Raw genomic sequence first — 27,154 nt, forward strand, 5'->3', positions numbered from 1 at the left:
ACACAATTTCACTAAACAGATTAATATCAATTTCACAGTATTTGTTATATTGCATAGTATTGTCTTTAATTTGTAATTTTTATTAAAAGAATATATTTTCCCATGTTTATGTTATTATCTAAAATATTTTATGGTGAACTACTGCTTCCACAACTTCAGTGTTCTCAATATCCCTTACACGTAAGAATCATGTCATATGATGTTTTTATCAACTGTTATGTACCTTGGACTGGGGATTTAGCTCAGCAACACAGCGCCTGCCTGGTAATTGCAAGGTCCTACACTGAATTCCCAGTACAAAAAAAGCCCATCAACAACAAAAATGCTATTATGTACCTTATTTATTTTTTGAAAGAATGAGTTCTTGTCTAATTCGAGAATGAAATAAAATTAAAAATAAACCAAGAAGGGGCTGGGGAGATGGCTCAGTAGAATGAGTGCTTGCCTGGCAAACACAAGAGCCTGAGTTCAACCCCCAGTTCTGGAAAAAAAAAAAAAAGAAAGAAAGAAAAAGGAAAAAAAGAAAAGAAACCAATAATAACCTCATGGCCTAGTCAACACTGAATATGTTTTTCCGTAACCCTGCATAGGGCGGAATAAACCATAACTTTATTTTATTAAGGCATGTTAAATGAATCCATACTCTAATATTAATGCTAGTGAAGAAGATCCCCATACAAATCATGAACTTCATATCTGGGTAAATAAAAAAATCCATGGTTATTTTCTGGGGAAGAATATTTAAATTTAATAGGTAACTTCTATGATCAAAGAACTACATGATTTCTCTTGTAAATGTTCTTTTTTTCTTACAACAAATATTCTTACCCACTTTTTTGGAGGGGTACTGAGGATTAAATTCAAAACTTTCACACTGAACTATATCCCCAGGCTTTTTCATCTTTTTGCTTTTTAATTTTGAGACAGTTGTTATGTCTCATTGTCTCCCCAAAGCCTCATGCAGTCTGGATCAGGCTTCTAGAGTTTATGATTGATTCATGGTCTAATTCTGGGATCATACTACTCTCACCCTGGGGTGGGTGGCCTGTGTATAAGAGCGGGCAAGAGGCTTGCTCTCTGCTGCTCCTCCCTTTTTGCTCTTATTATTTTTGCTGTTTTTTTTTTCTTTTCTGTATTTAGGACAGGGTCTATAAGGTTTCACTATGTAGATCAGACTTGTAATGATTCTCCTGTTTTTTTCAGCCTCCTAAGTGATGGGATTATAGGTGTGCACAACCACGTCCAGTCTCAATCGCTGTCTCAGTGTGCTCCTGAGGGATGGGGGGGGTGGAGAGTGGCGGGGGGCCATCACAGCAGGCCAGGGAATCGAACCCCAGCCCAAGCAGGAACATTAATCCACTGAGCTATTTGACTGGCCCTTGTTTTTGCTGTTTTCTGCCTCCATGAACTGTTTCCCTCTGCCATATGCCACTCTGCCTTGGAGGCAGCCAAATAGGGACTGAAACTTCCACAAACTGTGAGCAAAATAAACCTTACCTTCCTTAATTCTGGGCATCAGGTATTTTGTCTCAGCAATGAGAGATAAGTCCTTTTTTTTTTTTTTGAGAGAGATAAGTTCTAAAACAACAGTTAACTTGTGAAAGTCCCTGGGCTGGCCTCCAGCTCAAGATCCTCCTGCCTCAGTATCCTGAGTATCTGGGATTACAGATGTATGCCACTGTGCCAAGTTCTTACCATTTTATAACTAGGAGAATTGGGGGAAAGGTGTGGTTATAGGCTCTCAACATAGAAACCAGACCAGAATCCAGTTATTAAAATTTATGAGCCTTTTATTACCAGTCAGAGACTGCTTGACCATTCTCACACAGGAGAGGACAAGCAGTGAGGAGCCTTAGAAGTACAGAGGTTTTAAAACTAGAAATTGCATCCTGTTTGGCAAACAAATTGGTCATCTAACACAGACAGAACAGCACCTTTAGGGACAGCATGACTATCACTCAACATACATTCTTTTGGGGAGCATTGTTTAGTTCCCATTTAACACACATCTGCATACACATGGTCTTGACTACCCCAGAAATGCTTTTCAGTTGGTTAGCAACACCTTAGTTATTTTTTACAGTTAGAAACACTTCCACCTTTACTTTGATTTATTTTGTAAGTCTATTCTGGGAACTCTCAGTCTATTGATGATTTATCAGCAGTAAAGCAAGCCTCCTTGTGGTCGTACAAGGAAGCAGGGTCACAGAAAGTTGAACAGAGTAATTTTTTACAGTTTTACATTCATCACAGGTGTGACAACTTATAAAAATTCAGAAAGCTGAAATGTATCAGGAGTTGATACTGTTTTTGTCTCTTTAGCACACTTGCCCATGATAGTACATCTTGCCATATCATTTACTAAGCTTAATTTCACTTTATAAGAGCAATGGGCCTTAAAATGGTATGTCATATTTCCCATGATTGATTCTCCTGCCTCAGCTTCTCAAAATATGCGATTATGGGCAAGCACCACCACAGTATTTCAAATGTAGCCCTTTTTATGTTAACATCTAAAATATTTTACTCACAGATTTAAATAGTGTGAAGATGTAGTTTCTAGCATATTTTCAATACTAACATTTTAGGGTTTTTTAAAAAAAATTTTCCCCCTCTCTATTTTTCTATGGTACCAGGGATTGAACTCAGGACCCTGCACTTGCCAGGCAAGCACTTATTCTACTGAGCTATCTCCCTGGGCCCCAATACTGACATTTTAAAATACAGTAAGATTGATCCCTAGTGTACTGTGCCAGCCCCACCTCCAGAGCATGCTGAGACAGTGCTGTGAGTTCCAAGAATTCTTTATTTCAGAAAATTCCGCTCTGAGTTCCTCTATAACTTTCTGCTGTTGCTTATTTACTATCGATGCTATTAATTCATACATTTGAGCTGAGCTAGTGTCCTCTGCACTTGTTCTGGGTGATCATTGGGTTTCCTCTATATGTTTCTGCATTTGATTCTTTACTGCAAATGTTATTAATTCAGGGATTTATTTTTTCATTTCCAATCTGAGTTCCTCTATACCTTTCTGCAGTTGTTTCTTTATTTCAGAAGCCATTGATTCATTGAGTTCAGCTGTGTGATTCCCATTTTGTTCTGTGTTAGTTTCCTCTGCACTTGTTATGGGTGGGCATGGGGTCTGAGATTGCATTTTGCTCCTTCTCATTGTCATTTTGTGTAGCAGTCTTCTGATATTTGTTGTAGAGCTTTGGTGCAGTTATAACCTTAGCACCTACTGAAGTTCAGGTGCAGATCTCCAAAGTTAGGATTTATCCAATGTGCCTGGCTTGGGTCTGGCTGCTATTCTCAGCTCCTTCCTGCTACTGCCCTTGGGAGTGAACCTGTTGTGCCCCTCTGGCAAGATGTTCTGCTCCTGGACTAGCTGGGTGGTTCTGTCCCCTACTGTCTCTGCAGGGATTGCAGTTGCAGGGTTTTACCCCAGACCTGTATGCCAGGCCTGAGCTGAGTCTGGAGGAGACAAGGCAGAGTAGGGGGGAGAGGAAGCTCTCCCACACACTCAGTGGGCCTGGGCTAGGACTGGATCTGGGGGTCCCTAGAACGCGGCAGAAATTCTCACTCGGCAGGCGAGGTGGGGATGCTGCAGAGTGTTGAGGGGGTTCTAAGGGGGTGGAAGAGGGTCTCACCCACACTGCGCCTGGGCTTGGACCGGGAGGTCCTGCCAGGGCAGGGTAGCCGGAAGCTCTCCCACACCTTAACTTAAGATTTCTAAGAAAAAGTTGACAAACTTTTTTTCACTCTGACCCCAAAGCTATCTTGCTAACACAGTAGCCCTTTCCAGACAAGCCACCACAGCTTAGCCTTCTGTCTTTATGTTTGTCATTCTGTCTGTCCTTGCTTCAGATACAGTAGAAATAGAACAAGTCACAGACATTCTAATATCTCTATCACATTTCAATCATAAATAGCTGGCAGACAGCAGGTATCTCTCAATGTATCATATAAAACAGAAAGGATTTCTTCTGGTTTTCAGAGAAAGTTCTCTAGCCTCCTCACCTGAGCACCTGGTCCAGGAAATAGGCATGGCCCACATAAAGCTCCTGGAAGCAGTCCAGCTTATAGAGGTGAATGATGAACTTGGTATAAATTGTGTACTGCTGCTAGGGGCATTAGAGACTTTTAGAGAATCTAAAGGCAGCAAAGCTTTGAAGATTTCTTAGCTGGCTCAGGTAAAGAGCAAACGATGACAGGTTTGTCAGATTCCAAGAGCCAATCACATCCAACTTCCTGGACACAGTTCCTCTTCAGGACAATCCTTAAAATGCAGAAAGAATAAAATGTAGATCACTATCTTCTTGCACAGGTGGACCAAACATCTTCTTTGCTGAGTCCACTCAAAGAGGAAGGTCTGGAATTCATTTAAAAATCTGGTGAGAATATCAAGCCTCTCAGATTGCTTGGGTTACAGGCAAGCACCACTAGGCTCATTTATGATTCTTTAATTCTGTGCCTCTGTTTTCTTTTTGAATATTTCTAAATGTACTTGTTGATACATTGTGTCAACTTGAGAAGTTTAGAAGTTGAAGTGACTCAGCAGGGAGTTAGGATTCTTAGTTTGTAAACATCCTCAACCTGCACAAGAGGAGGACATGGACATTGTGTGAGTTCTACACCCCCAGCCTCAGAGCAGCTTGTTTATAATCTAAGGAGGGGAGAGAGGCTGGGTAGAAGCTGCAGCTGCTGCCCTTCCCTTTGTTCTTCACTGTTTTCTGCTGTCATGAACTGCTGCCCTCAGCCATGTACCACTCTGTCTGGGAGCCAGCCAACTATAGAGTTAAAGCTCCACAAACTGTGAGCTAAATAAACTTTTCCTCCCTTAATTTTGAGTGTGAGATATTTTGTCCCAGCAATGAGTAAAAAGGAACCAAGACACTAAGACCAAGTATTTGTATCCTATGACTAGGCTCCTTGGGGATGATTTCTGTCAACTTTCTTTTCACATAAATTAGCTATATTGTCCTTTTTCATTGCACGTCCTATACATTTTTTGTTGTTATTATTTTGGCTTTATAACTGAGGACTGGTGCTCCCTCTCTGGCACTGTTGCTGCTGACTGCTGAGAAGCAACATATAGTATCCTTTTAGTGATTTTTACAAAGACTATATTTCTGGTCATGTGTGTTCACTGATATCTGTGTTTCATTTTCTCTAGGATCAGTCAGGTCAGTTGATTTCACAAAGATTTCTTCAAATGCCTGGATCCCGTAAGAAGAAAATGTCCTAAGCTGAATGTGGTGGCGCATGCCATCCCAGCATTCTGAGAGGCTGAGGCAACAGGTTTGAAAGTTCGAGCTTACCATGGGCAGATTATTAACATCCTGTCTCCAAAACAAAAGGGCTGGGGATGTATTAGCACATGAGAGAATGAATGAATGAAGAAAAAGAACATGAAGACAGATGCTACCTAGGAATCCTGTTCAGCTCAAACAAAGACTGAACTCTGTGCTGATCCACAGTGAACTGCCACACAGATAAAAACATAATCGTGATTATCGTAGGACAAGTTACACATTGCTTACCCTAGCATTCCAAGCTAGATTAAGACCATAGCTGCCATCCCCAGAGTAGCTTGCTGTGCAGTTGGGCTTAGGGATTGGTAGCTGTTGTTATCATAACAAAATTCAGCAAACTGTAGTCATTTTTCTTCATGAAGCACAGACTACATCCTGTAACTACAGATCATACTCTATAGTTCTGGAATAGTTGCTTTGGACATCTCTTACCAGCTTGGTATGTGCCCAGTGTTGCACGTAGGATAATATTTCCTATATTTTTTTAAACCAGGTCTTCTCATTCTAGTCAAACTTACTTAGATATTTGACAAAATTTCAGACTCCTACAACTTACACCATTTTTGAGTAATGATTTTCATACTCTAACTCTTTTGGATATTTATACTTTCAGATCTATTTTTTATTATCTTCTCCCTCAATTAGTAGCCAATGGCCTAAACAATGAATCTTATATTGCCATTTTTCATATTAATTTAAATCTTGTTTTATTACATTCTAAATGTGCATATATAGGTGGGTTTATTTTCTATTTTTATGTTGTACTAAAGATTTAACCTAAATTTCTCTACCTGGGCAAAGACATTTTATTATTTTCCAGATAAATTTCAAAATCATTAAGTGAAGTTCATAAAATGCAAAACAATAAGATACCTCAGCGGCCAGATACCTCAGCGGATTAAAGTGCCTGTTTAGGCAGACACAGGGTCTGGGATTTGATCCCTGGCTTGTCACGCTGGCCCCACCCCCAGGGCACACTAAGACAGCGATTGAGACTGGGTGTGGTGGTACACACCTGTAATTCCTGCACTTGGGAGGTGAAAACAGGAGGATCACTACGGGTCTGACCTGTGTAGTGAGACCCTGTACTAACTACATATTAAAAAAAAGAGCTGGAACTAAGCCTGGGATTTTAAGTTAATTTATAGTGCCATTTGAAAAGGAGAATATTGCCAACAATAAAAGAAAGACAAAGTGATCGATGACATAGAGTGTACCTAAGGAGAGTCACATGGGGAGAAGACACTCTCTCAGGCTTTCACAGAGAGCACATTGGCCAAGCAATGGCCGTGACTCATCCACATGGCTGCACTGACAAAGGTTCTACAATCTGAGGTACAGGATCTCAGGATAAATCCTGAGGGCATTTCACTGACCTCAGACCAAAAAGCTACAACTCTTGTTGCATAGGTCCTGCTTTACCTTGGTCTTAACCATCCAGTAGAAAAGTATGAAGACGAAATATAGGAAATAAAGCCATGTTCTTAAGTTGAGCTGTGGGGGACTCAGGTCAATAATTTCTGACATTGCCAGTTTTAACTGTTTTAACAGTTTTAACTGTTTACAGAAGACCCAATACTATTATGGGCTACTGGACTCTTTTAGAATATTTTGCTGAGTTTACACACCTATAATATTCAATAAAGGAACTTAGAAAAAATGGGGTATACCGATGAATGTCCATTTTGTATTTGTGTATTCCAAGTGGTTAGGATAGATATATAGTTGCATTCTCTTAATGAATAGAATGATTTGTTCTAATGGTTTTGTAAATAGGATCACAAGTCCGCATCTTGTACAGCAATTAACCACTAAGAAGAATATATGCAGTGTAATATTTGTTGAAACTGTACTTCCGATTTGATTTGAAACTGTCTCATTGCTGTTTATCAATAAAACTTTGAAAAAAAAAGACACTTGCAGTTTATTGCTCGTACAGAAGAGCCTGGATTAAATTTGCTAAATTCTTCACACTGTAACATATACATTACCTTTCCCTGTGAATTTATCAGTCCCGAAACTTTCCTTGAGGCTGACTCTGGTGAGACACTAAGGTTACATCGGCCACGTGTCCATCAAGTCTTGTTCTTAGAAGGTTAGAAAACATCAAAAAATAAGCCCTAGTATTATCATTTCTATAACACTGAAGGTACTAGGGAAGTGTACTTGGACTCATACTGGAACAGTCTCCATTCCCTCAACCAAACCTATTTGAAAATATACTACAGCATATTATGCCCAGTAGGAAGCTCCTGAAGATCTCCATCATGTGGACTGGAGATCCCACTCCTACCAAATCCCACTACCATCACACATAAGATGTCTCTGCTTCTCTATGTAGTAATGGATTATTATTAAAGCCATAGCCCAGTGTGTGACCTATTTCTGATGATGTGTGAGTGCTCAGTAAAGCTTTCACTATACTCCTCATGCCCGCGGTGTATCTTGAGTGTGATTTCTGATGTCTGATGAGATTTTACTTCCTGCTAAAGTCCTATCCACAATTTCTGCAAATATAAGGTGTCTCACTTGAATGTATCCTCTGAGATGTGTCTAATTAGATGTGAATGCCAGCTAGGCCTTGCCTACACGTCCTGAACACATAAGACTTCCCCCGAGTGTGCTGTCTAGTATTTAATAAGAATTAACTGGGGAGATAGCTCAGTGGAATAAGCTCTTCCCTGGCAAGCGCAAGGGCCTGAGTTCAATCCCCAGTTCTGAAAAAAAAAAGAATTAATTTATAGCACATTGGTCAGGGTTTGATCCCCAGCATGCCTTGCTGGCCCTGCCCCCAAGGCACACTAAGACAGCTATTGAGACTGGGCCTGGTGGCTCATGCCTATATTCCCAGCACTTGGGAGGCTGAAAACAGAAGAATCACTATGAGTCTGATTTACCTAGTGGGACACTGTAGACACTGTAGACACTGTAGACCCTGTACTAAATTTTTAAAAAAGAGTTAATTTATCACAGAAGTCTTGCCCACACTCCCTGTACATAAAAGACATTTTTCCTGAGTGTGCCCTCCCTCTGATATGAGATAAGGGTCAGTTTATCATTAAAACCATGCCATACTCTTTTGCATACAAATGGCTTTTCCCTAATATGAGTTGATTTCCAGGTAGAGCTTCCCTCATACTCTATGCACACAAAAGGCTTCTTCCCTTATGTGACTTCTGGTGTTTGTTGAGGTTTAACTTCAGGCTAAAGCAATGCCCATATTCCAGGCACATGTAAGGTTTAGCTCCTGAGTGAATCTTCTGGTGTGTCTTGAGAATTGATTTTCAGCAGAAATGATGCCCATATCCTGTGCATACATAAGATTTTTCTCTAGCATGTGTCCTTACATCCCTGATTAGGTGTGACTGCTGGCTAAAGCTTTGTTCACACACTTTGTAAACATAGGCTTCTCTCCTGAATGTGTCCTTTATGTCCGATGAGGTATGAATGATGCTGTGGTAGATTAACTATTGGTTAACTTGTAACACACAATTGAACTGAATCAGCATGGTGCTGAGTGTGGAAGGCCCACCCTGGGGACAGTTGCCAACATCATGAAAAAGAGAACTAGAGGGGAAGATAGTGTGGTGTTGATTCTCCTAGAAAAGCTTGTTATGTTGGCTTTCCTGATATGAACTCAGCTGTTCTCATTTATAGCAGTGCAGGGGACATCACTGTCACTGAGATGGTTGTGGTTTTCTTTGGGGGACCTCTAGTCTTTACTTTGAGAGTCACTTCCGGGCACCAGCACAGATCCCTCAACCTGTAGGAACAGGTACTTCATCCTTCTGGCAAAGACTTTCTAGCTTCCACCACTGACCTTTGTTTGAGTCTTTCCAGAATATCTTCATATTCTTTTGCAGATTCTTCATATTCTTTTGCAGATTCTTTTTTTTTTTTTTTGGCGGAACCGGGGATTGAACTCAGGCCCTTACACTTACCAGGGAAGCGCTTATTCTACTGAGCCATCTCCCTGGCCCTGAGTGCAGATTCTTGATACAGATTTGCATGAGTCATTGTTGTGGGCTTTAGGCCTCCAGGTAGACTTGTGCAGGACATTGTCATGGGCCCTAGATCTTCAGCTGGACTCAGGCAGAACATCATGGTGGGATCAAGATCCTCAGCTGGCTTCTTTAGGTCTCTAGTGTGTGAATAGATCTCCCATACTCTTTTACATTTAACTCTTCAGGTGTCCTCTGTTGTGTGAAGAGTTTGACTCTCAGGTAAAGCTATGCCCGCATTCCTTTTTTTTTGTATTTTACGGAAAGGTCTACAGGTGTCCAGGGTCTCACTACTAGATCAGACTCATAGTGATCTGCCTGTTTACAGCCTCCCAAGAGCTGAGATTACAGGCATGCACCACCACACCAAGTCTCATTCCCACATTCCTTGCAGAGATAGCTCCACCCCATCCTCAGGTTCTTTAAAAGTAAGATTTGACATACTGCTGATGCTTGGACTTCACTCTATATACCTGAAATATGTCTTCCTTGTGTGTGTCTTCTGGAGGCTAAGTAGGTTCAACCCCTTGATAAAACCTGGCCCCAAATCTTCATATTTGAGTGCTCCAAATCCTGAGATTTCTAAGGTATGTAATTGTGGGAGTTACCACTGAAAATATGTATATGAAGCACGTTCTATCTAAGCTGTAGATGTGGCCTATCCTCAAGGGTCAGCTAAGGACTCGAGATGGAGCATGATGTGAGCTAGAAGGAGGCCAAGGCTTTGTAGTTGAAGGATGTCAGTGTGTTTCCTGTGCTATTCCCAATGCTATCAGCTCAAGTACAACTTATACTTTTCTTAAACTATCTTTCAGCCTCCTCAAGGGATGCCTTTTTTTCTCATTGAGCATAGAACAAAGAATAATCCTAAAATAAAATAGAGTGGTTATCAGGCCTCTCCTCAGGTGTCACAAGTCTTCTTCCATTGGAGATCAGTCCCAATATTGACTGGGGAGCTACTTGCAATACTTTGCTTCCTCAAGGTCTGTCTTCTGTTCTAGGCTGGGCCTTAAATTCATGATTGTATTGTATTTCTTGGACCTTATTGTATATTCTTCATGTGGGCTGCAGGAGGCCTTTGAAAGACAAATTTTTGCTTATCCTCTCAAATAGTGTGCTGGAGTCACGTTCTCTCTCTTCAATTTCTGCTTTGTTATTCAAGTAGGATTCATCAAAGAGTTGTTTTTGTTGTTGTTTCTGATCTTCTGCATAGCATTTCACTGCATAGAGATGATTTCTGTACATAAACTTGAAAATAGCTGAGGTAGATGACCAGCCACACATGTTTGCTAAGCACTTGTTGACTAGTGAATGTCAGGGGGTAGGAAGATCAAAGTTGCTTTTTTGGGCTTTGATCCTGTTGAAGAAAGAACATTTTCAGAACAGTCATAGACAGGGCCACCTAGGCCATTTTTCCTTGTCCATTGGCCATTAGTAATGTATGTGTATCATAAGCTATCTCCCATGTAGATAATCCTTCATAAAACTTACTTTTAATTTCACTTAATGCATTATATTTTCTGGCCAAATCCAGCCTTTAATGACTTTTGTAATGCTTACTGTCTAAAATTGCTTTTTATGTTTTTAAAGGTTGGAAAGGGAAGAGGGAGAGAAAGGGAGAATCTGACAGAGATTGTACATACGTAATCTCAAAACTTTAAATATTATGAAGCACTTTAGAGAAGTGAACTGTGTCCTGTTGCAACACAGAAAAGTCATGCTGAGGTTTCCTTTGGAAGCAATTAAAAGGAAAGGCATCAGATAGCACAAAATGGCAGAAGGACTTACATCAGAAAGACTAGTAGCAGAGCTGATAAGTAGTGCATGAAGGAAGCCAGGTACACAAAACCAAGATACCCACCCCTACCTCCAACAAAATGCAAAGGAGACAAAGGGCAATTACCTAACTTAAAAGAAAGGTTTTTTTGTTTTGTTTTTGTTTAATTTTTTTGCAGAACCAGGGATTTAACCCAGGCTCTTGTGCTTGCTAGGCAAGTGCTTATTCTACTGAGCCATCTCCCCGACCCCAGAAAACTCTTTTTTGATGAGAGGAAAGATGTAGAATTTTAACAGAGAAATGGACACTATTTTTAAAAGAAAATTCTAGAGTTGAAAAGAACAATAACGAAATTTAAAAATCTACTTAATAGGTTCAATAGCCAACTGACATGGAACAAGAAAGATTAATCTGAAAGCAAATGAATAGCAGTTACCTACCTATACATCAAAAGAGTAAAGAAAAATGGGCAGATACTTATAAGATAATATACACCTTCAGGTATACATGGAACTATATTCAGCACCCCAACATAACATAAACTGGAATTCTAGGGTAAAAAGGAAGAGTAAAAGGGATGGAAAAAATATTGAAATAATAGCTAAATAGTTCCCAAAAGGAGTGGAAAACGTAAGTTACACACTCAAGAAGCTTCATAGTGCCCAAGTAGCAGAAACATAAAACTACTCCAAGACACATAATAGTCAAATTGCTGAAAGTCAAAGATATAAATTTGAAAAGCCAAGGAAAATATATTACACATACGATAACTTCTCAAAGGAAATTATGAAAATATGAAATCCAAGAAATACTTCAATCGTGAAAGAAAAATATTTTAACCAAAACGTCTCCTGACAATGAATCTTCACAAACTGGAAGGCCAACATTTGCAAGTTAAAATGGAAAACTCAGTGTCTTCTGATTATTAAGTTCTGAGTCCTTCCAGATGAAGAAAAATTATATAAGATGGCAATTCATATCACACAAGAAAGCAAGGTATACAAGAAATGTGGGTAGACATCAAACACACACACACACACACACACACACACACACATGCCCTTCTAGATATGAATTTCTTTGAAATCATGTGACTAGGCAGCTGTTGAGATTTTTTTTACAGTGTATGTGTAGATTCTGCATTGTTTCTTTGGTACGAGAAACCAAAAATATAAATAAGGACCAAAATGTATAATGGATATTGTGAAATAGGAAGATAATGTTCAAATGGAAAGAGGAATGGGGAGGATTGCAAGAAAATAAGGAAAAAATGGAAACAAAGCTTGTAGAAATAAGGAGGGGAAGAAGTGTTGAAAGGAGGTCAAAGGAATAGGCTAAAAAAAAGTATATTATGCACAGATACAAGTTCTCTATGATGAATGTGATCACTATATACACCTAAAATGTACCAATAAACTTAATTGAAAAGTTGTAACAGTCTAGTATTAAGTGTAGGATGCATTCAGGTTCAAGTGTGTATAACAAAAATAGCACTAAGGAGGAGGTGAGTGTAAAGATACCCTTGCAAAGTTACCTGGAACAAGTAATAACTCCAATTAAATTGGTTTAAGGTGTAACATTGTGGTCCCTAGAAAGACACATACACAGCATATACATTTACTGGAAGAAATTACCCTGGGGCCAGGGATATAACTCAGTGGAACAGCACCAGCCTGGCAAGTTCAAGGTCGTGAGTTCATTCCCAGTACAAAAAAGAAAAATATTAACAAGAAATTATCATGTACAACTAAAAATTATTTGATCAAAATCTTATGTTTCCTATATGAAAAGGGTGAAGGGTTTGATTCAGGGTGAAAGCCCTGGGTTCAATCCTGAACCTGAAAAAGATAAAATAAAATATATACTAAAGAAAAAACAGGTCAGACAGAGAAAATAAAAATCTGGCAGAATATACAAATAGTATTCACATATACTAACAGTGAAATAATGGAGGTCAAAATGTAAAATACAGCCCCATTTACAACAGCATACAAATCCATGACAACATGAACATAAATACCCAGGATTAAACGTACCAAAGCACATGCAAAACCTGTATCATGATATTTTTTGTTGTTGTTTTGTTTTGTTTTTTGTTTTAGTAAAGGGTTTACAGGGTCTCACTACACAAATAGGACTCATAGTGATCCTCCTGTTTTCAGCCTCCCAAGCACTGGGATTACAGGCATGTGCCACCATACCCAGTGTCATTCACCATCCCAGTGCAGCCCAGGGATGGGGTTGGCATGGCATGATGGGGATGAAACTCCAGTCCCTGCGTCTGCCTAAGCAGGTGCTTTAATCCACTGAGCTATCTGGCTGCCCCAGAAGATTCATTTTAGAAAAGCAGAAAATTCACAATATTTCCCCAAATCTCCCAAATGCCAGATACTGAAAATGCTTTCAAATGTCAAGTTCATGTCTAATCACATCAAATACCTCCTTGTTCCATATGTGGAATGCTAGCCTATATCTGCACCTATGTATATTTAAAAATCAACATTAAAAAATAAATTTAAAAAACCAACATTAAATAAATCCAGTGGTCACTAGACTCCTTACACAGTGTGCCCAATAGCCCAGTTTTTGAAATTAACCATACTTACTGCCCACCTCCCAGTTCCCCAACTTATCAAAACCCTCAGGGACAGCTTGAACTGTCCTCCTGGGAGTCTTCCCCAACCATCAGACCACCAACATCTCTTCTGCCCCTGCTTTTTATTCCTATCACCGGACAATTGTTCCTGTTTTGTGGGGAGTTTTTGTTGTTGTTGTTTTTTGGTTTTTCTTTGCCCTTGTGCTTGCCAAGGAAGCACTTACTCTACTGAGCCATCTCCCCAGCCCCCTTACCGGACAATTGAACATGGATGTTTCTATATTTTTACTGAAATTGTTGGATGCATGTTGTTCACAATGAACTACTTTGTGAATGACTGAAGGATGATGGAGCCAAAAGGAATGTGGAGGGAGGACTCCACATAAGATGAGCAACTCCTGTAGGACCACGAATGAACTTTGCCAGTAACAGAAGGCAGCCCCAAGAGCAAGGAAAGGAGATGGAGGCTGAATCTGGTGGCACAGGCCTATAATCCCAGCACTCTGGGAGGTTGAGGCAGGAGTATCACAAATCAAGCTAACCTGAGCAACTTGATCAGACCCTGTCTCAAAATTAGGAAAAAAAAAAAAAAATCTGGAGATGTCCCTCAGTGCTAAAGTCCTGTATTCAAATCCCAGTACTACCACCACCACCACCACCACCACCACAAAAAAAAAAAAAGAAAGAAAGAAAGAAAGAAAAGAATAAAGAAACAAAAAGAAAAGAAACCTGTCCTGTTGATAACACTTCTTTGGCTCTCAGGATCCCCGTGGTTACTTTCCTGGTCTCCTAAGTGTTCTCCCTTTAGAAGAGCAAAGTCCTAGAAGACTGACTTGAGGATGTGAGGAGAAATAGGAGGCTCCTCCCCTAACAACTGAAAAGAAATCTGCTCCAGAGCCCTAGAATTAGAAGTCAGGGATATCACAGAAATCACCAGCTCGCCCCAATTCCCAGCCAAGAATGGGGTCCAGGGTGACTCAGCGCCCTCATGCCCAGCTCCAAACTCTGACCATGGAGTGGAGTCTTTGTCCCTCTCCCTCCTCCTCCTCCCCGTGCCCGCTGAAGTGGGGTCTGTCTCTAGCACTGTGAGCCTAGCCTGCTTCCAAGAGTAAAACGGGAACACGCAGAGGGATGTGCTGACAGGCAAGAGGGCACTCACAACACAAGGGGTGCAGTCTGCGGTGCCTAAGGCCAAAGCTGAGAGAACTAAGGGCAGAAGTTTAGGAAAGGCGGCACAGAGTGAGCAGAAGTACCCCTACTTGTCTGCACTGAACCCGGAGGGGAGACAGAAAGGGAGGATGGAAGTGACCGCAGAGGCCTCTGGGAAGTGTAGTTCGGAAGAGAGGTAAACTTCGTTGGCTTCTGCTCACCTCGAGGGGTGCAGCTGGTTTATGAATCACACAACCAACCAAGTTCAGGAACCTCTTGTTAAGATGCACAGAGCACAAGGTTCCAAAGTTTCTCCTCAGAAGGAATTCCCCAGGATTCAAAGGGTTTGCGTTAATCTTCAGCAGTATGGGTGAGCTAAACTCATTCTTGAAAGCCTCCTCCCTGGTGCACTCTCCGCCCAAAAACCAGGTCCGCCCAAGCCTAAACTCAGACAGTGTGGGTATTTGGGCTAAGACTTGTGGTGGGTGGGACAGTAAGTGGATGTTGTGAAGTGACTTTGGGCTTTGAAGCTACACCGGCTGTGTATTCCCGAGAGTGGAATGATGGGCCAGAACTGACAGAACTCCAAGAATTTTCCAACTATTGGTTTGGTCCCAACTCTAGAAACAGGGGTGGGAAGACTCTAGTCGTGTCTTCACAATATTTTAGCAGATGGGCATGGCTGTTTTGGGTATGGTGGGAAGGGCAAACAACAAAAGATCCCCCTGATTATGGTGGTGGGGAAGATCCTCAGAGGTTTATATGGGAAGCTAGAGAACAGATGAAGTTTGGACCTTTCCTTCCAGTGGGTATAGTGGTGGTAAGGAGAAGGTGAAGAGCGTTAGGTACGAACCCCCGCAATCAACCAGACCAGGCATTCTCATGCCAGTGGAAGATTTATTGGGGGCGTCAAGCAGGCTGGCTGTCTAGTGGACCAAGACAGCAGCCAATAAAGGGGGGACAGGAGACTTTATAGGATCTTTTAGGGAGGGTGATTGTGGGCTAGAACAAATGAGGGAGAGCTAATCTTGTCAGGGCTACTGGTCTGTGGGGAACTTTCAACATTAACAAAGGAGAGTTTTGTAGTTGCTTGCCCAGGTCAAAGTCAGGTGGACCTGTTCTGAGCTTTTGGGTTTGGCTCTGTGTGGGGCCAAGGGGGAGAGAGTTTGGGGGCAGGGTGCGTGGGAAACCAAAAGGGACAGTGTTTGGGGCAAGTTCCCTGGGAAACTGAATCCTGATCTATCAAAGAGGAGACATGATTCTTAGTTTGTTCACCTTGTTTTTGCATTTTTTTAATTTAATTTTTATTTTTTTAATTTTAAAGATATTATTCATCTTAGTAACTGAGGTTTTTTGTTTTTATTTCTGGATTTTCAGGTTGTCTCTTAAATTTTGTACCTATAGTCCTAACCCTGATGAAATATATGAATAGATCTGATATGTTATATGAACCTCACTAGAACTCACTGACCTCTACCCAAAGGTAGGAGGTGAGGATCTGGCTTCTGGGCATTACATAGCCAGAAAGAGTGCTTTAGGAGCTTCGCCTAAATCACTGAATGGTGAACAATTTTTATCTTTTCCTTTCCTGACTTCCTAAATATCCACAATTTCCTGGTAACTGTTTTTTCCAAAGGGTGGTAACTCCCCAAAGTACATCCTATTGTACTCCGTTGTTCTCTCAGGGTACCCTGCGGAGAAACAGCAGCAGGAATGAAGAAATGATAGACAAGAAGATGAGAGCGGAGTCAGGTGGTAGCCTGTGCCTGACTGGCAAACAACTCCCAGAATAACCGTATGGGCATTTATTTATACCTTTGTAAAGTTAGTATCTTGTCACACAAGGTTGTCTAGTGACTAATAGCTGACACTGACCAGGCAGGATGCTTTTTTCCAGACTTAGGTAGCATAACTGCTTTAGACACTGTGGCCTAGTCCTGCCCTCACACATTTGACCAATTTCCAGCTTCAGTGGCTCCCAAAATCTCTTAAGACTGTACCATGATGCAAATATTCAAAGATTACTAGATGGAATGAACCCGTGCTTCGTACATACTAAACTTGCATTCTACCACTGAGTAGTAACCCCAGCAGCTATATTAGCATTTAAGGTCAACAGAAAAACTAAAACTTTCAGGTTTTTACACACACAAAAAAAACCCTGTATATGCACAAACATATTTCATCAATACTGCTGTGCAATTACTAAACTATGCAGTTCTCCCTGAAGAAACTAAAAATGCCTATCACATTAACAGTCTGTAACTTTATGTTCTTTTGAAAAAAAATCAGAAAAAACACAATTCCAGAAGCACTCAGTGATTATTGCATACTACTATCAATGGACAAATATTTTAAAGATTCTAGTTGGCTTGATTTTTGATTCTAGAATTGGGTAATACTTTATAAATCAGAATAAATATTGCAATGAGCCAAGAAGAGGAGGCTGGTTTTATGGGCAAAAGAACAGAGTAAAGAAAGTAAACAAGAAAGAAAATCTAAATGGTCATATGAAAGTTACTTTCCTTGAGAAAGGAGGGACAAGGAGAGAGAAGAAAGAAAAACAACCATTAACATCAGGTTATGGGGCTGGGGAGATGATTCAGTGGAATAAGCGCTTCCATGGCAAGTGCAAGGGTCTGAGTTCAATCCCCATTTCCGAAAAAAAAAAATCAAGTTACTCCCAGATATTTTGTTTTCCCTTCTGCAAGAACTAAAGGGGTGGGGGAACTTCATTATTATGCCAACTGAAACTAGTTTGGGAAATTTGGCTCATTCTCTAATCGTGATTTGTCAGAAGAGAAGATATGAAGGGCTTCTTACTAGGCAATATAGAACTTTAACATAAATAGCTCCATGTCAGGAGTTACTGTACTTCAGGAGGTAGCCCAGGAGCATAGTCCAAAACAGTGGTGGGCATAGTGGTGCATGCCTGCAATCCCAACACTCAGAAGGCTGAGGCAGCACGATTGCTTTGAGTTTGAGGCCAGCCTGGGCTAGAAAGTAAGTTCAAGGCCAGCCTGAACTGCACAGTGAAACCCTATCTTAACCCACTCCCCCTAAAAATAGGGAAAAAAATCCCACACAATGGCCTCCTGTAAATTTTATTGAATGTTTACCTATACTTATCATTTTTGTTTTTTATTAATCAATAAAGTTCACTCTTCCACTCAAACAATAGCAGCAGCACTGTAACAACTGTCTGGTTTCTCTGACAATGTTTGTTCCTAGCCTTGCCATGATGTAAGAAAGCCCACACCAGAGTCCAGATAGAGGGGTTCTGGCTGATAGCTTCAGATAAAGTTCTAGCTGACAGCATCAATTAATAGGAATGAGTCAATAAAGCTTTGAAAGGATTCCAGCCCTATTTAAAAGTATACTTTTTATATTGCCAAGAGTTTTTATGTTATTATAGAAGTAAAAGTTCTTTATAATCCCCTAAATTCATTTTATAAAAAGTATTGACTTTAATCACATATTTTAAAAGTGCATTTGTTTTTCACTTTTTGGAATACTACAGATGAAACTCAGAGCCTTTGCACTGAACTACTTCCCTTGTTTCCTTTTTTATTTTTTTAATTTGACAGATATTCTAGCTAAATTGCTCAGTCTTCATTATTATGCCAACTCATTCTCTAATCATGATTTCTCAGAAGAGAAGATATGAAGGGCTTAATTCTTACTAGGCAATAGAGAATAATGAACTTCCTTCCTCAGCCTTCCAGAGTGCTGAGATTACAGGCACATGTCACGAAATCCAGCTACAAGCACACCATTTAGAAAGATTTTTTACTTGGATAAAAGTTAGCATAATAGTTACCCTTTCAAAGTGTTTAGTTTAAACCATGAGTGGTGGTACATACCTGTAATCTTAGAATTTGGGAGGCTGAGGCAGGTTGATTGCCATGGAAGAAAAAAAGTTTCTATGTTAGTGGCTTTCAACATACTGATAAACTATGACCTGTGTCATTGATTCTACAGCATTTTTTTTGAGACAGTATTTTGCTTTGTAGTGTAAACCGGCCTTAAACTCACAATGTAGCCCAGGTTGGCCTCAGCCTCCTAAGTGCTGGGATTATAGGTGTGTACTACCATGCCTGGCTTCCACAACATTTTTATCAAATAAAAATGGTAATGGTTATTTTAGTTTAAATATACAGTCACTTCAATTTCTTATTCTCAATGTCATTCATTATTAAGGGCCAGCCAAATAGCTCAGTGGATTAAAGCGCCTGCAAGCAGGTGCAGAGGCTGGGGATTTAATCCCCTGCCTTGCCATGCCGACCCCGCCCCTGGTGTGGTGGCACACACCTGTAATCCTAGCTCTTGGGAGGCTGTAAACAGGGGGATCACTACAAGTCTGATCTAGTAGTAAGGCCCTGAACACCGTATAGACCCTTTCCTAAAATACAGGGGAAAAAACTATACATTATTATTTCACCACCAGAATAAACTAGATTTTTTATATTTCTTTTTATTTTTTTAATATTTCTTTTTATAATAACAATCTTCTCCCATAATTCTCTATTGCTCATTTTAGTTCTTTAGGTTCTATATTAATTTTATCAGTACTTTTTATAACATCTCAATATCTGCGTGAGTTTTGGATTTTAAAACTGATAATGTAGCTTTTATTTATTTTTTGTTTTAGGGGCTGAGCAGAGCCAACTATACTGAGCTATGTCCTTGACCACTTTTTTATGTTTTATTTTGATACAGGCTCTTGTTAAATTCCCAATGTAAATTCAAACTCATGATGTTCCTGTCTCAGCCTTCCAGAATGCTAAAATTCCAGATGTGTATCACTGCATATTCTAACAATATAGCTTTCACTGCCACTCATAGTTTAGTTCTGTTCTGTTTCATTCACACTGGAATATGTATATAAAGATTCTTTGATACATTTAAGAAGGAATATTAAATTACTAATCAGATATTTCATGGCTCCCTTAGTATTACTGTTTCCCCCATTCTGGCAAAGGAATGGGACCTGCAGGTTTTTTCTTTCTTTGGAGAAAATTAGGAAAACATGTCCTCTTCTCTTTTTTGTTATTATTGGTATGGTTTTTTTTTTGTTTTGTTTTGAGGCTCTGTCTTCATGTAGTTCAGGCTGGTCTTGAACTCATGACCATTCTTCTGCTTCAGTTTCCTAAGTGGTGGGATTACAAGTGTGTGCCACCACATTCATTGCTTCTTGCTGTGTTGACAGCTGTCTTTTCAATTATCTATCATTCTGTCCTTAAGGTTCTAGACTTTCATTCTTTGTACAGTATATATGATGAAGTCTGAATAAACACAATCCTTCCAGAAATTCAGCATAGGAACAGTATTCTAAAAGCCGCTAAAGAAAAGAAGCAGATCACATTTAAAGGAAAACCCATCAGAATAACGGCAGATTTTTCTTCACAAACCATCAAGTCAAGAAAAGCATGGAGCGAAGAACTTCAAGTTTTGCGAGAAAACAAATTCCAACCCAGACTGATATATCCTGCAAAACTCTCTTTCAAATATCATGGAGGAGTGAAATATTTTCATGACAAAGAACAACTAAAGAATTTCATGATGACAAAGCCAAGCCTACACAGACTACTAAATGATGTTCTAGAGAGGGAGCAAATTGATCACAGCCCCATGAATGAGAATGGAAAGAAACCGCCAAATAGGGCAAACAATTAAACAGAGGAGAATAAGAGGTATACAATAGTAGTCTTTCAGTTATTCTTTTGTGTTCAGCAGCAGAATATTTTCATCAGCACACCCTACAAATGGACTTCTCTTCCACCCTATGGGTCATGATTCCACCTGAGTCTACAGGGTGCATTTCAAAGAAATAGCTGTAGCTCAGTTCCACAAGTGACACCTAGCCACCAGTAACTGTCATGGTCATTATGCATGTTCACAACACACTAGAACTTTGTGCGATATCCTATCCTCAAACTGTTAGAAGTGCTGGTCATTTACTTGCCATTCTAGTATTTATCTTATGTTTTACTCTTAGTACTTCTTCGTTATCATGAAAACTTTTTCTTAGTTCAATTGTTTTGAAACATTTAATTTTCTGAATATTGCTTAATCTTAATTTTTGTTCTAAGATTTATACTGTATCTTTGACTTACGATTTATTTAAAAGACATTGTATGAAATCTTCTAGTATTAGAAACTTTAAAAAGTGTATTTCCATTTTCTGTTGACTTAAAAAAAAAGATGTTTGTACCTAAAAAAAAAACAAAACACAACCCACATAAACTTATTTTTCCTTATTAAATTCCATGCTGAATAAGAAGTGCTGGAGGAAAGTCTTTCTTTCCTATAGGTATTACAATTATTTCTCTTTTTCTATTATAAACTCTGATTTTGAAGGTAAGCAACGTAATCAAAGATTTTCCAAAAAGATAATTATAATTATATCAATGATAATAGGGAAAAATATTTTATTAAACATATACTCTAGATAAGAATATGTCTCAGTACCCTACATTTGTTAATATATTGATTTCTCAGAGCAAACCAATAAATACACATGGATATATGTATTTATATATAAGAAATACACACCACTAATATGCATGAGAAAAAATTTAAACATCTGGAATAATAAACAACATTTTCATAACAATAACTATCTTTCTAATATGGCCTTAGAATTTTAGTTCATGAAAAGGAACAAAATAGTTTCTAAGGAGAAAATATGGATAACCACAGCAGTGAAAATAAATTTTTAATAGACAAAAATTCAAGGATCCAGAGATAAATTTTAGTGCTTACAAGTGAAAACAACTTATATAACAACAAAAATGTAGAGGCAACCATAATGTGAATAACAGTTATTTTAAAAAATTATTAAGTGTGTTATTAAAAAATGTATTTATTGAAATAGCAACCACGACTTTTGGCATAACACGAGGTGAAGGTACAGCACACATATCAGAATACATTTCCTTAAAAATCAAGAGTTCAAGGGCTGGCCAAATAGTTCAGCGGATTAAAGCACCTGCTTAGGCAGATGCAGAGGCCAGAAGTTTGATCCCTGAGGCCCACTGAGATGGTGATTGAGACTGAGTGTGGTGGCACATGCCTATAATTCTAGCACTTGGGAGGCTGTAAACAGGAGGATCACTATGAGTCTGATCTATGCAGTGAGACCCTGTACACCCTGTACAGTCTGTCCAAAAAAAAAAAAAATCAATAGTTCAGCAGAATTTGCTCAATGAAATTGAAAGTAGTCTTTGATAGTATGGCTATAATTAATTTTTAGTTTTAGTTTCTGGTTTTCTATGTTCACTCATAAAAGTAAAACCTAGTGAAATGAAACAAAAAGATTAACACTGACTGCAAAAACAAAATTATGATTCCACAAAGAATTTAAAATTATCAAAGGTCACACAAAACAATGGGATATTGGGGCAAATACAAATATATACCTCAGAAAAGAAAAGACCATCCTAAAAAACAAGCAAAAATAAACAACAATATAATGTATCTCTCAACCATGGAAAAATAATTATTGAATAACTTGCATTGATACAAGACTAGAGAATGCCAATTTATACATTGTTTTTGTTTGTTTTGGCAGGGTCTTGCTATGTAGTTCAGCTAGGCTGTAAACTACTTTGTAGCCCAGGTAGGCCTTGAACTCAAGGCAGTCCTCCTACCTCAGGCTTCCAAGTGCTGGGATTACAGGTGTGTGCCACCACACCTGATATCAATTTATACTCTGAATGAATAATTTATTGTGAAATGCATTTGGACCAAAAACCTAAATATAAAATAAACAAAACATAAAAGAGGGTAACTATCAAATATCAATTTTTCTTTAAAATATTAAGAATGTGACAAAAGCTATAATTTTTATTATTCGTTAATATGAGTTCCTTGATGGCAGATGAGATCTGTGCCACTGCTAAATGCCTTCCTACATTTCTTACAGCTACGAGGCTTCTCTCCAGTATGAATTCTCAAGTGTCGAGTAAGGTTTGAACATTTATTAAAGGCCTTTCCACATTCATTACATTCATATGGTTTTTCATCTGTATGGATTCTCTGATGTTGAAAAAGTTGTGAGTTCTGAGTAAAGGCTTTTCCACATTCAAGACATTCAAAAGGTTTCTCACCAGCATGGATTCTTTGATGTTGACGAAGTTGTGAGCTCTGAGTAAAAGCCTTCCCACATTCTTTACAATCATAAGGTTTCTCACCAGTGTGAATCCTCTGATGATTAATAAGTGCTGAGCCATTACTAAAGGCTTTGCCACATTCCTTACATTCATAGGGTTTCTCACCAGTATGGATTCTCTGATGCTGAACCAGCTTTGAGCTCTGAGTAAAGGCTTTGCCACAATTTTTACATTCATAGGGTTTTTCACCTGTATGAATTCGCACATGTTGAAAGAGTTGTGAGCTTTTAGTAAAGGCTTTCCCACATAGTTTACATTCATATGGTTTTTCACCAGTGTGAATACGTTGGTGGTCAATGAGATTTGAGCAATAACCAAAGGCTTTCCCACATTCTTTACATTCATAGGGTTTCTTACCAGTATGAATTCTTTGATGTTGGGAAAGGTATGAGCTATAACTGAAGGCCTTTCCACATTCTTTACATTCAAAGGGTTTTTCTCCAGTATGGATTTTTAGATGCCGAGTAACATGTGAACCACAACTAAAAAATTTCCCACACTCTTTACATTTGTAAGATTTTTCACCAACATGAATTCTCTGATGTTGAATAAATTGTGAGCTCTGACTAAAGGCCTTTCCACATTTTTTACACTCATAGAGTTTCTCTTCATTATTAAATATCTGATCAAGAGTAAGGAATGTCTGTTGCATAAATTGGGGCATATATTCTTGAGTAAGTATTTCCTGCTTTAAATGTCCATTGTGGTATCCCAATTGTCTTGTAAAGTGGCTTCTGTATTCCCAAACATCTATAAAACTAGAGTTTTCAAGGCCATTCTTTGTAAGACTCATTATTTCCCTCTGACATGACTCTATTTCATAAACTTCCTTTTTGAGAGATAATAACTTGCTTTCACACATTGATTCCAGATCTGAAAAGAAAAGAAAGTCATGAATACTCTTTTTTCCTTCCTATTTGTGAAAAGTTAAACTTTTAGGATATGGAAAAAACTTAAAGTGACAATAACATCTAGTAGGTAAATTGTGGGAAGCATTAACTGGTATCCATTTTATAATAGTGTTAGCCATTTTCTTAAGTTTCTTTTCCCCTGCTGAGTTAAGTTTATGGTCCTTCTCACCTTGCCCATTCCCCGTGAATCATGTGCTATGCCCCAGGGGTGGCACCTTCCCCCATTGCCTAGATACCTGCTGACCCCCTAGAGCTGAGACTTCCTCATTCCTATACCCCCTCTATATATCCAGCACCTCCCCTGAATAAACAAGACTTGATCAGAATCCTGTCTTGTCTCCATTCTTTGTGTCTCCTGTCCCTTCTCATCCCCACTCTCCCTCTAGGGTCCTCATTGACTAACCCGCAGGTCGGGACAGTAAATAACATACAATTATCAGGGATACCTGTTTAATCTAAAATATGGACAAGAAATGCATTGAAATTAATAAGATAACAATGAAGAAACAGAAGAAGACTATAGAAATAATGTACCACAATAATTCTCAACTATAGATGTGGGCATGAGTCATCTGGAAAGGTTGATTTAAACTGTGCATTTCTTTTTTCTTTCTTTTGTCTTTTTGAGACAAGATCTCACTATGGAGCTTAGGCTGGCCTTGAGCTTATTTTGTAGCCCAGGCTGGCCTGGAACTTCCAACAGTCCTCCTGCCTCAGCCTCCTTAGTGCTGGGATTACAGGTGTGTGCGACCATACCCAGCTTGTGCATTTGTTTTAAAAGAAATGACTCTGTATCTTTCTGCTGGTTTATTTGCCTTTACACAAGCTTTATCTTTGGGGTGAGCACCTGATTGGTTGGGAGGAGCCATATTCATGGCTAGCTTAGAGTCAGTAAGGGATGTACTATAGTAATATAGTGACTTTAGAGAGAATATTCATATATATGCATATAGGTGTGCATGTATATTTTTATACACAGAATAAGAGCTTTATCCAAAGTTAGGCAGCCCCTCTTCTCCCTCTGTTTCCCCTGTATTCAATGGACTGGGGAGGGATGCCTATTTTAGCTTCTTGGTTTCCTTATGTAAGTTTAAATATAAAAGGAAGAAATGCTACCAAGGAACTAAATCTAAAATATGGATAAAAGATTTTGGAGGGGAAGTGAAAGGCACTTTTGAACTTGAAATTAAGAGGTGGTAAGGACATGAGTAGGAGAAAGAGTAGTGAGGGGAGAGACAAAACTTCATGGCAAAAGGACTTAAGTTTTCTCTCCAGGTCCATCTCAAAGGTGTTGTTTTCTTATTGACAAGCTAATTTATTATTTTTAATTACTGCTCTGTCTGGTGACTTCTGCTTACCTAAACACAGGCCTCTTGTCAGTTCTCTGCCAACCATCCAGGGCTCTTTCCCTTGTTCCAACAAGGAGACCACTTGAGGCTTAGGAATGCTAGGTCCTGCTCATGAGAAAAGAATATGAAACACAGTTACAATGTGGGGAAATCAAATCTAGTCTCTTGGTGATCAAAGAAGAAATTTCACTATAAAAATAGCCAAAGAAGATGAAGATGAAGTTTCAGCCACAGCACATCAGAGTTGCCCATTTTCCATCTTTCTTTTCATTCTAGCTAAAACCACTTATTGAGAATAAGGAGCAAAAATTCAGCTAGAAGCAGAAGTTTCAGAGAACAATACATTACTGGTATAGATAGCCCTACCCAGTGAGATGAGGTTTCTGTAGTTCTCCAACATCACATCTCTGTATAAGTCCCTCTGCACAGAGTCCAGGCATTCCCACTCCTCTTGAGAGAAGTCTACAGACACATCACTGAACATCACTGATCCCTGAAAACAGAAAACACATATATTCACTATGTAATGAAAGAAATACTTAAGAAACCATTGTACTTACAGCTGGGAATGGGCATGTGCTTGTAATTTCAGCTACTTTGGAGGCTATGGTGGGAAGATTACTTGAGATCATGAGTTCTACACTAGCCTTGGCAGTACAGTGAGACCCCAACTGACACACATCCAAAAAGACACTATTTCCAAAATGAGACTACTGTGCTTGCATTGTGGGGTAAAGCAAATGAGATTATTTATATTGTCACCACTGAGAACCGGTATCTTTCCTTTTTTGTTGTTTCTTAAACTTTTATTTTACAGAAAAAAAGGTAAAACAAAATTTCATAACAAAATAATAGGAGAACGACAATGTTAACACATACATGCTGTTATATTTAAAATGGTTGCTCAGGGGAGAATCAATATCTTTCGATGTCAGAAATAGATGAAAGAGTACCAAGTTAATTTTAAACTAAAAAAAATTCTTAACTCTACCCACTGAATATGCCTAGAAATAATGACTAACCCAGTAGCACATAGATCTTAATAGTTTTCTAAGTATAATTTTCAAATAAAAGAAACCAAACTTCTTTGGGGAAAGAGCTAAGTTTTAGGATTAAGCCAGAAATGCTCAGGATGCATTTGAATACTTTGGTACATTAAAAAGCAAGAAAGATATCAAAAGCTATTACTATCACATTGAAAAGACTCAGAAGCCAATGTCAGGTCATTTCACTTGTCCCAAAGTGGTATGTTACATGTTCATAAAATTATAAGGATAGTAATTTAATGGACTGATTTCATTAAAATGCTTAATTAGTAAGCTTACAGTAATAGTGAAAATATATTAGTTAATTTTAGAAGATTCTTCTAAGAATCCAACTCACTGAAAATGGGTAAAAATTAGAAAGAATCATTCTTTCCTATATATACTATCCTTCATAGTAACTGAGGAGTTAACAGTGAACAATTTTCTTTTATAGATAGAATGCTTACCTAATTTATGAGAAAAAAAATAAGGGCCACATGTGATAGCACAAGCCTGTAATCTTAGCACTCAGAAGGCAGAGGCAAGAGGATCACTGAAAATTTGAGGCCAGCAGAGGCTATATAATGTGTTCAAGGTCACCTTGGACTACACAGTAAGACTGTCACAAAAAATGAAACAAACACAACAAAAATCAAAAAAGACAAAAAAGAATGACAAAATTAACATATCAGTTTACAGTAATCTAACATTAATTATCAATGGCTGTTAAATCTCAAAAAGAAATAGAACTAGATATGACTCCTGATAGAATTACATACCACTAACCTATGAAATATTCTTTAAAAAAATTCCAACTGAATCTGATCAAGTTTTTACATGTAACTGCCAACTTTCAGGAA

The 27,154-nt window shown here is 38.8% G+C and overlaps 1 protein-coding gene across 1 annotated transcript in view; it reads right to left on the reverse strand.

The window, feature by feature from the left end:
• Positions 1-27,154, reverse strand: part of LOC111818209 (zinc finger protein 850-like) — a 144,824-nt gene that overhangs the window by 113,448 nt on the left and 4,222 nt on the right. The window contains exons 2-5 of the mRNA XM_023721455.1: positions 25,636-25,762; positions 25,279-25,374; positions 22,690-23,882; positions 4,018-4,121 (exon numbers count right to left, since the gene is read on the reverse strand). Coding sequence (XP_023577223.1) covers positions 4,018-4,121; positions 22,690-23,882; positions 25,279-25,374; positions 25,636-25,753 — 1,511 coding nt within the window. The 5' untranslated portion in view covers positions 25,754-25,762. The remainder of the gene's footprint in view (positions 1-4,017; positions 4,122-22,689; positions 23,883-25,278; positions 25,375-25,635; positions 25,763-27,154) is intronic.

The sequence above is a fragment of the Octodon degus genome, unplaced genomic scaffold (assembly GCF_000260255.1).
Source record: "Octodon degus isolate 3935 unplaced genomic scaffold, OctDeg1.0 scaffold00083, whole genome shotgun sequence".
Classification (NCBI taxonomy): Eukaryota; Metazoa; Chordata; class Mammalia; order Rodentia; family Octodontidae; genus Octodon; species Octodon degus.